This window comes from Cavia porcellus, unplaced genomic scaffold (assembly GCF_034190915.1).
Source record: "Cavia porcellus strain 051 isolate PalLab524CR breed Dunkin Hartley unplaced genomic scaffold, mCavPor4.1 scaffold_23, whole genome shotgun sequence".
NCBI lineage: Eukaryota > Metazoa > Chordata > Mammalia > Rodentia > Caviidae > Cavia > Cavia porcellus.
In genome coordinates this window covers 32406722-32421385 of record NW_026947506.1, presented here as the reverse complement: position 1 = coordinate 32421385, position 14664 = coordinate 32406722, and the positions used below count along the sequence as shown (strand labels likewise).

The following is a 14664-nucleotide window of genomic DNA, read 5'->3' as shown; positions in this document are numbered from 1 at the left end:
TTCAGCACATTAGTCTGTGCCATGCGGACGTCACAGGTTCGGGACAGTTTCATCCATGGCTATTGGGTCCCAACCAGGGGCGTGACTCAGCCCAAGCAGATCCCACCAGACCACTCTGGGCCAGGAGCAGCCAGCTGATGCCACTGCATTTCTGGATTCAGGCCAGTCCTGCCCAACACCAGTATGTCGTGCAGCTGGTCACCCCCTCTATGGGACTAAATTCCTAGCACTCACTACCAGTTAGTGCAGCTCTCCATGCCAGTTCCATTCTCCAGTGTGGTGTATCCTCCCACCAAGGGCCCTGGGCTCACCAACCCCTGACTTCAGCGTCACCACGACCTGAGCGCGACCATGAGTCATCTGACTCCAAGGCGCCCAGTACAGCATGGGACCAGCTCCAGTGAGAGCATGTCTGGTTCCAGCCTTCTGTCCACATTTTTCCTTTCTTTCTTTCTTCTTTTTTTAAATTTTTTTTTTTTTTCTTTTTCTTTTTCCTTAGTTTCTTCCTGGGTCGTGAGAATCCCTCTCCTTTCATCTGGTCTTCTCCATGATATTAAATTCTAGCATCTGAATTGTTTCTCTGAGAGCAGCTCTCTCAAAACCAAGGTCATACAGAGGATGGGGCACTTGCATTATTTAACCCACACATTATTTAGCCCAACATATATACATATGTATGTATGTATGTATATGTTACTGAGAACACATACACAGCCATGTCAGCAGACCTGAGAAAGGAATTTCCCAGAAAGACTCACAAACCCCTTCATTTATGCTGCATCCAGCTGTCTCACTCTAGGGAGGGTAGAGCAGTGGCTCTCCTCACATGCACTCAGGGCTGATGGTTGCTTTGCTGTCACAGTCTGAGTTTTAAATGCATTCTGAGCACTGCACACAGCCATCTCCTCCTGGAAACCCACATTGATGAGTTGCCCCACTGTGGTGCTCTGGAAAGTCTGTGTCCCCTGAAATCCTCTTGTCTTCCATAACAAGCTTGATGGCCATCTGTTTGCCTCTGTTCTGTCAATAGCAGGCCCAAGTGTATAAGCAGAGTCCTGTGTGCTCACAAGCCAGTGGTGGCACCCATTGGAACGCCCTCGTGGTAACACCTTTCACCTCTGTCCCCATGCTGTGCATCCTAAATCCTAACTCAAGACACCCTTTGAGTCGTGCTTCATTTTATCAGCGTTAGGTGACCCCAAGCATCCATAGCTGCTACAGGGGTTTGAAAACCAGATGTGATTAAGAAATTGCTGTTTTCTCAGAGAGGGATGATCACAGATTTGGCCTGTGGCCTCTTTTCTTTGCTTTTACAGTAGGTTATTTCCAGTGTCCTTGCCGGCCAGGAACTTGCAGGCTCAGGGGCTCTTTCTGCCTCAACCCCACTGAGTCCTGGGACTGTAGGCATGCACCATCCACCAGGCTCCACACAGCCTTCTTTAAATACCTCCACTCCCAGAACAGAGCAGTATGCTGCCAGATGTCAGCATGACTCTAGCAGGCTCTCCTGGTCTTCCAGGCCTAGACCCCCACCTCATCTGCCATGTTGGTCCTGCTTTCCCTCCAAAGCTCTGTCCTGCTCTTCTCTCTTGGAGACTGTGTTTGTTTTCTTGTCATTGTTCTTTTCGGAGCACCAGTCCCCTCTGCACATGCCAGCTGCACTTGGATTTTCATTTCCTTCTCCCTGAAGTTCTAAATCGTCCTCCCCTCCTGAGTCTGCGCCTCCCTCAGTCCCACTTCCCAGGGACTTGTTGTATTCTTTGTGCCACCTGATCACAGCATAGCATTCTCTCATTTCATGCCAAGAGCTCAGAGCAGCTGCCTGGGCTTCTCCCATTGCTCACTGTCAGGTTTGGACTCCAAGCCTCTGATTGTGCTAGTAGCCAGGTATATCCCATCCATGGCCCACAGATCATAATCCTGGTGCTCAGCTAACTCCTGCAGGGACTGTGTGGACAGCAAGGGCACTTGACTGGGAAGGACCAGAGCAGCGCAAACTCCACATCCTGTGCCCTGCAGCACAGTGGTCCCCTGAAGCTCTTGTGCCCCTGGGCATGTGAAACACAGCTGCCTGTCAATTATATTTCAGCCTGCCTGCACTTGTGCACCTGAAAGTGTCTGTTCTTATTATGCAGATATGTAGCTTTTCTTACTAAACTTGGGCTTGGGTTATTTCATCAAGGTATTTTAGTAAGTTAAAATGTTTTACAAAGGACACTTTATTACCTGTGTACATTAACTATATTATGTGTTTCACATGTAGTACAAGTTCCTCTTCACTCAGTGCAGTCCAGGCAAGCCCAAGGTTGGGCACCTGTGTGCTAGACCAGCCCACATGTCCCCTTGCCCAGCTCCTCTGGGAGTGTGAAGTCCTTACCCCTTAATCAAAATCTTGCTGTTATGTTTCTTCTTAGCTCTTAGTACTTCAAGCACTTGGGATTTCAAAACCACTAAAAGTAGAATAATTTTTTCCAGAATAAAGAAAACCTCTTCATTTCCATTTAAACAGAATCCAGTCTTGGGATGATATCACTGGGCTTCCTCAGGCATGCTGTGTTCTGGGACCAGGCCACCAAGGCGTGTAACTTAATCCCGCTTTCAAGGAACTTGGTATCATGTCCCCTTGCAGCCCTTAACTAGTACGACAGAGTGAATTGCTGTTGGTGGCCTACACCTCTAAGCCCAGCACTCTGGGAGACTGAGTCAGAAGGATCACAAATTTGGGGTCAATTTAATGACTCCTTGTTTCAAAAAAAGGGCCAGGTAACTCAGTGCAAAGGCCCTGGGTTTGAGCTGTAAAAGAGAAGCCCTTCGCCTTGTTTTTGTGTGTGCATGCGTAAAACATCGTGTCCCTGTGACTCTTAGAGCTGCTCACTCAGTGGTGTCCTTGCATTGCATCCAGAGGGAACCACTGCTCTCCAACTCCATGTCCAGAAATGACCTGCCTCGCCCGCCACAGTCTGCTTCCTAACCACCTGCACTGTGTCCCCTCCTCGGCCCACTGCGAGTTAGATAAACAGCTCCTTTCTGTGCCGTGCTTCAGTGGTCTGCACCTTTCTAGCTATTTATAAACATGCAAGGTTGCCCTAACCATTTTTATATGTAGCAGTCTAAACCTTCTAAACTGTGGTGTGAGGTTAAAGGTTGAATAATTCTTCCTACGTGCAAATCTGAAATGTGGGCTATTAAAAGGTTTCCATTCTGTTTGCCCGTTTATTTCTTTTTGTGCTCCTTTAATGCCAGCATTTAACTGAACATTTTGATAGTCTCGCGTTGGAAGTCCTGTTCACTTCTCCTCTTGGCTTCTGACTCATACTCATTCTTGCTTGTGTTCACATTCTGTCTCACCCATGCATAGCCCTGTTAACTTGCTTGAGGGAAGGGAGATAGGAGACGTGGAGAAAGCCATGCTCCTAGGCTGTTCACTGTAAAGCAGGGAAGTGCTGCAGCTTTCCAAGTATTCATATTTTTTCTCTTGAAAAAATATGAAAGTTTATTTAGCAATTTGTTATGTTTTAATGTACTACTTCTAAGGCAGCCAGGTAAAATTTCCACTACCAAATTCTAATAGTTCAAATGTCTTACATTTCACATTAGGCTTCCAGGCTGTTTGTTGTGTTTAGAATAACAATAAATTGAAGTAGGCTGACAGAGACAGGTGGGCTGCTGGGTACATGCCGTGGTATGGGGAAGCCCAAGTCAGCCTGTGGAGTTGCGGGCATGGAGGAGAAGGCCCTACACTTCTCCCAGGAAGGTGCTGTCGCTGGAAATGGACCACAAAGTTCATTGTTATCTGATGCAAAAGAAACATAAAATGTCAATTTGCTCAGCTTAAAATCTGCCTTTTTTCTTTCCCTGTTGCAGGGGACCGTGATTAGGGTATTTTCCATTCCTGAAGGACAAAAACTTTTTGAGTTCCGGAGAGGAGTAAAGAGGTAAAGTGTGTAATTCCCTGGGCTAACTCTGGAAGTTGCATCTGGATTTTGATTTCAGTTTTTTGTGACACACAAGTATGACTTGAAAGAACAATTGAGAAATTCTGCTTAAATACAAAGCCATTTTCTACCCACCAGGACAACTTACCAGCGTTCAGAATCACTTTGGTCAGGGCAGGTAGATAGCACTTTCATGAAAGCGTGGTAGATCTCTGTATCTGGGATCCCCTGCATGGACAGCTAGTCAGGGGGCCCAGGACCTTGGGAAAGCTGCTGTTCCCTCGCCTACCCTTCAGTGCAGACACAAGCGCATGCCTGTATTCTGTCTGTGCCCCCAGCACTGCACTAGCTCTCTTTACCCACTGGCAGATGACTAGGGCCAGAAGTCACCATGAGGATCCCCTGGACTGCCCCACACATAGAGCAGGTGTGCCTCGGTGCCCCATTTCAAAGACAAGGCCAAATGTCATGGTCCCTGCCAGTGACTCCCTGCTGTTCTTATCCCTTGGACTTCACACACTCCTCTTTCCAGATGGTTCTTCTTGTGCTCCTGCCCACTGACCCTGGGCACTTTAGACTGAAGGCTGGAATGTGCCCATCTGCTCCTCGTCCCTTACATCCCTCACCTTGATACATGACTCAGGGCCCAGCCAGAGCTTCACCATTGCCCTTTTCCTCCAATACATCTAAGTAGTTCCTACTGTGCCCCCCATCTCCGGCCATGTGCCCTGAACTCGTACTCACCTGGTGTTGACAGACGATGTCAGGATAGCCAGGTTATAGCCTACCCAAAACTTTCCCAACCCCTCTGCCTATAGGATGAGCCTCTCTGCCCCAGGCCCATAGTCCTTCTGCATCTACCCTGCCTTTCTCTCCCCACCTGCCCTCCCCTTCTAGCCTCCCTGGATGTCCAGGTCTTCAGCAGAGCACAAGTGGCTTTGTGGGTCCCACAATACTGTCCCTTCCCTGGCCAGCTTCATAACTGGAGTCCACTCACTGAGGCCTTGCTGGACCGTCACATAGTGACATCTCATTGCTCTGTAGTTTACAGAAACTTTCATGTGTTCTTTCTAGCATACTTAATATCTTCACACCCACATCAGCACCATTAAGGCTCCACCACTCTTGCCTCACTTACCCTTGGGGCTAAGTATAGGGGCAATAGGTTGTAAACACTGTGTAAAAATCTGTTAAATTGAATAAAACACTATTGCTATTGCAAGTGGTACCTTACATTTCCAGAGTTAGGAGAAAATTCCTATTGATATAAGGGCTTTGAGATTTTTCAGTGATGTGTAAGATTCACTGTAAAGACTTAGCATGCGGAAGGTTGTGCTCTGTGTAAATATCAAGCTTGGTGATTTACCCTCTGACATGATAAAAATTTCAGTAATTTAAAGTACTGGGTTTTCTTTTACTAATTGTAGGGTTCTAAGTCCATCCCAATGCAGCTAAGATGGTTCGGTACCATTCTGATTCCCTTTATTTGAAATTGCAGAGCAAATGGTTCTATCTAAGAAGGTATTACAGAATTGATCAGACCTGATTTTACCTCCTGAACATTTTCCTCTCTCAAGTAAGTTTCTGAGGAGATGCTGGAGACGAATGAGAGGGCACTGGTAGACCCAAGTCCACCCATCTTGGAGCTGTCCTTCCATCTCAGAGAAGCATTGTTGGGAGCTGGGGCACCTCTCACGTACCCTGTCCTACAGGTGTGTGAGCATTTGCTCGCTGGCCTTCAGCATGGACGGCATGTTCCTCTCTGCGTCTAGCAACACAGAGACCGTGCACATCTTCAAGCTGGAGACTGTAAAGGAAAAGTGAGTTGCAAAGAGAGATCTCTTTTCTTATCCTTAGTATTTTGGAGACCGAAAGAGACATTGGAGGGGTAAGCCAATGCCCTGTAGATGCTAGGTCCATGCTGTACCACTGAGCCACACCCTGCCCCCACATTTTTAAAAACTCATGGAACACCGTGTACCTTGACTGTCCAGATAGAAGCGTAGTATAAAGTCTCCCTGCCTCATTATCCAGTACAGTCCTGGCTTGGTGACACCACACCAGGTTCGGCACATGGCCAGTGGACCCTACTCCCTGACTTCTGATGGGGGCAGCAGGGCCACAAGATGAGGCAGGCCAACTGGTGGCACATGCCTATAATCCCAGCACTTAGGAGTGCAAGCTAGCCTAGACCACATAGCAAAACACTCTGTAAAAAAAAAAAAAAAACAAGGCCAGGTTGGCGCTTCAGACATCACATAAGCATCTTGTGGCCAGGACCCCTCCATTCACCCAACATACACAGAGTCAGTGAGGCTCAGAGCACCCACTGGAAGGACACCAACCTGCCCTCAGTGGGGAGACAGGGTTGTTTCAGTCTCATAGTAGGTGATTTGAATACTCTCTATATTTTTTTTTTTGAAACAGGCTTTCACTGTGTACTTCAGGCTGTGTGATCCTCCTGCCTCAGCCTCTCTCAAGTCCTGAAATTACGGGCATGTGCCACCATGCCTAGCTGTCCTTAAATTTAAAAAAAAAAAAATCCTTTAAGTCTCAGTATTGTTTAGGTTGAGTCTTATGCAAAGCAGATGGAGGGACTCTTTTTTTTTTTTGGTTTTGATTTTTTGAGACTGGTCTCATTGTGTATTTCAGGCTGTTTGAACTCTCAACAGTCCTCCTGTCGCAGCCTCCCGAGTGCTAGGATGACAGGGTTATGCCACCACACCCACCTCAGTGAAGGGAGAAGTTCCGGCTAAACTGTCAGCTGGATTGGACCAAGATATGAGAGGCCAGGGGTGTAATTTAGTGATAAGAGTACTTACCTAGCATGCTGGAGGCCCTAGTTCAGCCCACAATACTGCAGTAAGGAAATGAACAATTGGAGATTGTGCTCAAAGTTTTTAGAGATTTCCTCCTACATAGCAGGGCCTAGTGAACTGCTTTTGCAGAAGTCAGCTGGCTGCTCAGGAGAGCCAGGCTCCTCCTGTTCTGACTCTGTCCCTTCCTCTGAGGGACATCCTCTGGCCTGAGCCTCTGTTTTCTGTAGCCCCCACTTATATAGAGTGGGACTTTAGCCATTGTGAATAACAGGGCAGTTGGTGAATAACAGGGACGCGTGCCTTCCGGTGAGGGCCCCCTAATGAGTCTGGTGGTCTTTCCCCACAGACCCCCCGAGGAGCCCACCACCTGGACTGGCTACTTCGGGAAAGTGCTCATGGCGTCCACCAGCTACCTTCCCTCCCAAGTGACCGAGATGTTCAACCAGGGCAGAGCCTTTGCCACTGTCCGCCTGCCCTTCTGTGGCCACAAGAACATCTGCTCCCTAGCCACGTGAGTGCGGACAGGCGCGTACCTCCCAGCCTCTCTTCCTTGCCACAGTGGCTTTTCAGGGAGTCGTTGGGGGAGAGGACCATGGTGGGTTTGGATAGACCCAAGACCTGAGCGCTTCTTCTGTGGTGGTTCACAAAACCATCCATTGCCATTCCTGTTGAGCATTTATTGTTGATGAAAAACGTTAAGTGAACCCTTTGGCGACACAGAAACAGGCATGGCGATGGGAGCCGCCTGGGCCCTCCAGCCCATGCCTGTACTGCACTGCTGAGCATCACTGAGCGTCCTGCCGGATACCGCTCTAGTGACTAAAGAGACTGTGCACTCACCTGGCCACGCCCTGCCACTTGGGACATGTTGCATAGTCACGCCCAGGGGCCTCCAGTGCAGTGCCTGTCCTCTTGTGCTGCTGCTGTGAGGCTTGAGAAACTCCATCTGTGCTTGCTTTGGGAGGTTCTGCAGTGCAGCCTGCAGGAGCACCCTCCATCGGTGAGATGCATTTGTGAAAATTGTGCTCCTAGAACATGGCTGCTTTAATTCCCACTAGAATTCAGAAGATTCCCCGGTTACTGGTGGGTGCTTCTGACGGCTACTTGTACATGTACAACCTGGACCCCCAGGAGGGCGGCGAGTGCGCCCTGATGCGACAGCACAGGTGAGCTTCTCTACTGCTGCCATTATGGGTAAAAACCAGGGACTTTAAGGCGATTCCGTGTGTTACTTTGTGCCCTTTGAGGCTTCCCTCTCCCAAATGAAACTGATTCCACCTGATGCCAGGATTCCTTGGCTAGAGCAGAACTGGGGGTGGGTGAGGGCTGTGCTGTGGGTGCCTCTGTGTGAAGAATGGCATAGGCTACCCAGTCCAGCCTAAACTGGACCTTAGTGATAAAGGCCAGGGCACAGTGGCCTCCTCATGCCACACGGATCTCGCAGGAACATAGGCTTCAAGTTTCACATCTGTGGTAGGGATTTAGCTCAGTGGAACAAGCACCTGCATGGCAAGCACAAGATAATGAGTTCAATTCCCAGTACCAAAAAAAGAAAAAAATTCATGTCTGTTCATGTACTTTGTCTTTTTGACATTTCCTTGAAAGTTCTAACTAAAGCACTATAATACTTTCATAGGGTGGAAGTGGAAAAACGTTTTTTGATACTGGATTCAATCCTTGGTCATCCTTTAACATAAGATGCCTCACTCGGTGTAACTTTGTCCACTGGGCTTTCCATGTGAAACTCTGGGGACAGGTGCCCAGGGTGACTGGTCAGTGGCCATAGTATAAAAAACAGCAGTGTGCATGTGTGAGTGGCCTGTTGTCTGCATGTTGTGGCTGCTGGGTGTCCTTCTGGAAGCACTCAATCCTGTTCCCATGGCTCTCTCCAGGCTGGATGGCAGTATGGAGACGACCAGTGAAATCGTAGACTCTGCCTCACACGACTGCCCTTTAGTAACACAAACCTATGGCACAGCAAAAGGTGCTTATGCACCCTCTTCCCCCACGAGGCTTGGTAAGGGGCAGGACACGAACCTGGAAGGTAATTGATGCCGCAGGGACTGGATCCTTTCTCTGTGTTTGCACTGGTGTTGCCACCTTCTGCATGGTGTCAGAAAGGAAGTGGTCATCCTCCCTGGGTGGAAGCATGAGGGGAGACTGGTGGGGCTGTGTGGCAGGGCAGCATGCAGATAGGGACCTGAGGTCACCTACATGGTGGCTTTCACTCTGTGTGAGCTGGCTCTCTACACCCTGGAGTCTTGGGTGAGAGTCACAGGGATGGCATCCTGCTCCCCAGGTTCCTCAGACGTCAGCACTGTTGGGCTCCGTGTCCATGTAGCCAGTTTGAGCATCTCCCTGTTTGTGGGGAAAGCACATGGCCTGCTAACTTGGAAACCTTGCTCATTATGCATCCCTCATTTTGACACTGATGAATTTGGACAGATAAAGGATTTTCTCTTGTGTTGCCTAAGGCTGCAGAAATCCATTAGTCAGAGAAATGGTTCAGTTCAGGTCTTGGTGAGTGCAGCCCCAGAACCCATTGCTCATGCCTAGCACTCAGGGCAGCTCCTGTGTCCTTGCAGCCTACACAGACGACCTGGGTGCCGTAGGTGGCGTATGCCTGGAGGATGAGACCAGTGCCCTGCGCCTGGACGAAGACAGCGAGCATCCTCCAATGATCCTGCGGACTGATTGAGCTTAACCTTGAGCCTGACCCTGAGCGCAGAGAACAGGCTTGATGGAGGACTTTGTGCATTGCTGCTATGAACTTTGACCTGGACTGGGGGAAAGGATGGCAGAGACTTAAAAAGTCATAGTGATAGTCTAATTCCATACTTTTGAGAAAATACACTGTTTTCACTGCAGTGACTTTTAATCCTGCTTATGAATTTCAGCTCTTTGTTTTTTTTTTTTTTTTTTTTTTTTTTTTGCCAAAGTTAAGTGTCCAGTGAAGCCCAAAGTCTCCTTGCTTTGCATGCGTGATGTGCCAAGCCGGTGCCCAGAAGCTGACTGTCTGCACAGTGGAGCTCGGTCCTCTGGCTTCCATGTCTGTAGCAATGGCGCAGGAGGCGTGCAGTGCTCTGGTTTGGTTGTCAAAGCTGTTTCTGCTGGGTGCTGGTACACATCGGCCTTGGGCAAGAGTCCTCTTGCCCTGCAGCCCCATCTGGACCATTCTCCCCTACACACACTTTATTTTGTTAATTAAATTCTTTCCAAATTGGATTATTCTGGGATTCTTCCATGGCGGACTTCCATTTCTGATCTTATTCTCCAAGTGGATGTTGGGAGAGAGATGCTAAAACCCTTGCTCCCTGATAGGGGACTTGACTGAGTGCCTGGAATACCTAGAGCCAATAGGAGTGGTGTCCTGGGGCCTTAAATTGCCTCTCTTCCTCCTCCTCTGCGTCCTGTCAATTAACTGAGTTTATGGCAGGAGAGTTTCAGCTATCCTAAGCAAGCACATACATGACTGACTGCTGGGTGCTGCGGTACACACCATAATCCCAGCACTCAGGAGCCAAGGCAGGGGATTGCCACAAAGGCCAGCCTGGACTACGTAGTGAGACCTGTCTCAAAAAACCAAAAAAAAAAAAAAAAAAAAAAGTGAGAAATGGAGGCATGAGTGACGTGGTGGCTGTTGGCACCTTGTATCAGGTGATATGGGCCTTGTCTGCTGCAGTCCTAGAGCATCAGTTCGGCAGAGAGAGGTCTTGGTCACAGGCTGCAGTGCTTAGTTAGCTTTCCTTTTCATTTGCCTAGAATTAAAACAACCTTAGGCAACTCACACATCAGTGTTTCTAGCCAAGCATGGAATAATGCAAGTTTCAAGGGCTTAGGAGGTAGAGTTTGTGAATCTGCAGGTTCCACAGCGTCACCTAGGTGGGCCCAGACTTGTCCCTTAAAGTCAAAAAGCCAGGCAAGTGGCTTGCAGGAAGAGATGGCCAGATGCACCCAGGACAGACTCAGGCGTGAGCTGAGGTTCTAGGGACCAAAAATGTGTGTTTCAGAAGGGGCTGCATTAGAATGTGGCCCGTGTGATGCCTGCTTGATGGCTGTCAGGCTTGCAGGGGTTTGGGGACTTGGATCTGCTTTGCCAGCTTCATCTTGAGATTTGCCACTGAGCTATCCCCAGCTTCCCTTGAGACTGATCATCCCAGAGTTGTTGGAAACTCGTTTCTCTCTGATACCTATGCTGTCCTGAAACTTGTCAGTCCTGGCCTCCTGCAGGGAGGAGGTCCCAGTGCTGGGTGAGTGCTTTTCCTCCCAATGTCGGGAAACCCTCTAGAAAAGAATTTAGAGATCATCTGCCCTTCAATTTCCCTTCCAGTTTCATTGTCAGGGCCCCTTTTCTCCTGGGCCTGGAGTCTGTGTGTCACAGACAGACCTTGGGCATGGACAGGAGGGATCAGGGAGAGGCAAGAAATGTGAACCATGAGGTTGTAGGGTTCTCCACCAGACCAGAGGCCCAGGGAAAGGGACTTGAGCAGCAGTACTTACATAGTTCAGACCACTCACCAGAGGAGTTTTTTAATTGTATTTTTTCAGAAAAAGACAATAGAGCTCAGGATTGGATACAGAACACAGAAATTTTTGCATGAATTTGGACCAAATCTTCTGTTTCCTTGTTTTTGAGTATGAGGCAGGAGCTCACTGTATACTTCAGACTGGCGTTGGACGACTCTTACAACCCACGCTGGCCTTGAATTCACAGAGGTCCTCCTGCTACAGCCTCTCAGGGGCTGGAATTAGAGGGATGTGCCACCATGCTAGGCTTCTTTTGTGTTTTCTAAAGCAGTGAAACCAAGAATTGGATTAAACCTGGAGTCAGCCCTTCCAACAGCCAGCATAAGCTGCAGGGCTTGTAGGCGTGGTTCTGGTCTGTGGCGGGAACACCTTCCCTCAGGCTAGTTGCCAGCTTCAGTGTGACTGCCTGGCACAGTGCCTGGCTCATGCAGGTATACAATTATACAAATGCTGAAGCGTTTTGTGGGGTGGACACTCATTTTCAAAATTGAACTCCAGGCTTGGTGGGAGAGAGGTGGGAGTCTGGTTCACGCTGGAGGTTTTGTGTAGGTGTCTGACCCTGCCCTTCCTGCTCCTTCATGCTACCCCAGGGCGCATGTGAGTGGCTCTTGAGGGTGGTGTAGGGGACATGAGGAGTCTCCTACACGCAGGGCTCCAGTGAGAATGCCTGAGCTGTAGCCACCTGTGCACTGTTGACGGGCACTGACTGCCACCATCTCACCACCTGGTGTGTCGCTCTGGGAGCTGGAAGCTTTAGACTTGTGATGTCAGGCTGAGTTTTGCCCAGAAGGACCAGAGGAGACTCCTGTGTCCCCACAGCCCACAGAGGGAAGAGGGCCGTCAGGCATGGGAAATGCGTTCCTTGCTCCTTGCTACAGTATCGAGACAGGGCTGGCATAAACGTGTCTCTGTGTGTCCACATCCTGTGGGGCCACCCCTCTCTGTGCAGTGACCAAATCACTTGGTTTGAGTATGCATCGGCTGGATCAGGAGCTGAGCACCCAGCTGTTCTTTCCCAGCATGCTTTGTCTTCTTGTGGGAAAGAGACGGCGGCATAGGGGCCTGAGTCTGCCTGGGCTTGCAGGAGTGCTTGCTCACTTGGCAGTCATTGTCATTGCAGCATGCCATGACAGTGGTGGCAAAGGCCACTTGGGTCTGGTGAGCATCTGAGGAGCACAAACCAGCACCGAGCTGGGCCTCGAGGTGCAAGCAGCCCTTAGAGCACGGATATCGGGCCGGAAACAGCTCTGAGTTGGAAAAGCAAACCCTTTTCAGAGCTGAGAACCCAAGGGGACTGTTGTGATTCTTCATGCCTCTAATTTTCCTTCTTATAAAAAAATAAAGACCCAAAACTGAAAAGATTCGAAAAAATTTTTTGTCTTTATGTCAGTGTATTTTTGTATTTTCCTTTCTGGCAAAGCTGTCGGTGTACCAGGGTGTACTGTGGGGTATGCACGCATGCATGGGTGCAGTGGGTGTGCTCACCAATGACGTTCACAGCACATCAGAAACCCATTAGGAAATGATAGCCTGTATTCTGATTCTTTTCACTCACTGTGTACTCCCAGGCTAAACAGCGAGTTTATAGCTGGTGCTGATTCTACTGAGACTGTTACAGAAAGGTGCAAATCCTGCTCGTCTAAAGGTTTTCATCCAGAATTCACATTTGTCTTGTATGAAATGAATTCTTTCCACTAGAATTCATGACCTTACCTAAAAGTGTAAGACCGGACGGCCAGGAGAGCAGGCTGAGGCAGGTGAGTCTCTTTGTACTTGCCCTCTTTGTACTCCACCCCGACTCAGGCCACAAAACATTGGTCAGGTGGATGGCCTACCTGTGCTGGGCACAGACAGCTGACCTTGCCCTGGTCCATATGCAGCCCAGGTGTGACTTAAGTGCCTCCTTCAAGGCAGTGCTGGTGGCTTCTTCAAGAAGTGGGGCTGCCTGTCCAGGGTGATCTCGGTCCAGGGCTTGCCGTGGAGGGTTTGCTGCCTGCATCTCCCACGCTGTCCTGCTACACCCGCTAGCTGCAGTGGTGACAGGCATTGGCTGGGACATGCATGGCTCCTTGAGACTACCACACCCTCCTGGGAGTGGCTAACGTCACATTCCCCAAGGACAGTTGACCCCATATTTAATCATGCTGGTTTCAGTTGCCTTTTGGAACATTTCTTTCAACTACATTGCACTATTTTTTAATGGATCCATTTTTTAATGGATCAACATGAAGGTGTGCTTGAGTTCCTCGTAACAGCCGTGCATTTTACTCAAGATACTTGGAAGGCAGTGACAGGACGGAGGAGGGTGGACTTCGTATTTATCTTCTGGTACATGTTTGTAGTCCATTATAATTACCCTCAGGGCGGGAGTTGGTGCAGGCGGCGACCTTTCGCAGTCCTCACCCGCCCCGCGTGGCTCAGCCTCTTCCCACACTTACCCATTTCATACACGATTGCCTTCCCCATAGGAACTTGGTGCTTGTACACAGCACTTCTAGTTCCCCCCTTTCCTAACATCCTCTCCCTCCATCCTCCATCTTCCATTCCCTTCACATAGGCCAAAGACTCACCTCACTATTTCCTGCTGTCATTTTCTCGTTTCCCACACACACGGCTATCCTACCTTTGAAAACGAAGGGGCCGCATCTTTGGCTGCAGGAAAGGCAGCCTCCATAACAAATGGTGCTGGCACACTGGCTCCCTATGGGCCAAAGATTGAATGTGGACCTCTACCCTTCTTCCCACACCAAACCAGAAGCTAAATGTATCAAAGATCTGAATACTAAACCAGAGACAATCTGCTGGTAGGTAAGGCTGAAGGCAAAGGCAAAGATCTGAGTAGGGTGGTAGGGTTCTGGGCATGTAAGCATAGCACTGGGGCTTCACCCAGGACCTTTTTGCTGAGTAACCCAGTCTGAGCTTGAACTTGGAATCCTGCCTTAGCCTCCCAGGTTTGAGATTTATACAGGCGCATACCACCATACCTGGCTGACAACTTATTTGTGAGGTGCCTCACTCGGGACAGTGAAGGGGTCACCAAGGCAACAGCCCTCCACCCCATCACATCTCTGCTGCCTGGGGTGAGTCGGCATTTTCTGTTGGTAGCCTCACCTCCAATACCCTTTCGGCCCCATCCTATTTAAGAAGAGTGTGTGTGTGTCTTTGCCCTGTGGAAGAAGGGATGTGGTTATCCTCAGTCTCAAGACAGCCATGCTCCATAGGCCCCCTGGGAAGCCAGCACCCTGCTGCTGCTGTGCCCCAGAGGAAGATGCAGGGCCAGGCCAGCCTCTGTGGGGAGAGAAGATGCAGGCTAAAAACACAAACATCCTGACAGGGATGTAGGAAGCTAATGGGGTGGGGGGATTATTGACCCTGTCACTAAA

The 14664-nt window shown here is 49.4% G+C and overlaps 1 protein-coding gene across 4 annotated transcripts in view; it reads left to right on the top strand.

Annotated features, from left to right (window-relative positions):
* Wipi2 (WD repeat domain, phosphoinositide interacting 2) overlaps positions 1-12640 on the top strand; it is a 42836-nt gene extending 30196 nt beyond the window's left edge. For 3 of the 4 annotated variants that reach the window (XM_003470054.5, XM_063234076.1, XM_063234077.1), the window contains 6 exons: positions 3865-3935; positions 5648-5755; positions 7101-7265; positions 7813-7920; positions 8647-8798; positions 9340-12640. In XM_003470054.5, coding sequence (XP_003470102.1) covers positions 3865-3935; positions 5648-5755; positions 7101-7265; positions 7813-7920; positions 8647-8798; positions 9340-9452 — 717 coding nt within the window. In that variant the 3' untranslated portion in view covers positions 9453-12640. The remainder of the gene's footprint in view (positions 1-3864; positions 3936-5647; positions 5756-7100; positions 7266-7812; positions 7921-8646; positions 8799-9339) is intronic. The other variant, XM_063234075.1, reaches the window with a different exon arrangement.
* Positions 12641-14664: the final 2024 nt, after the last annotated feature.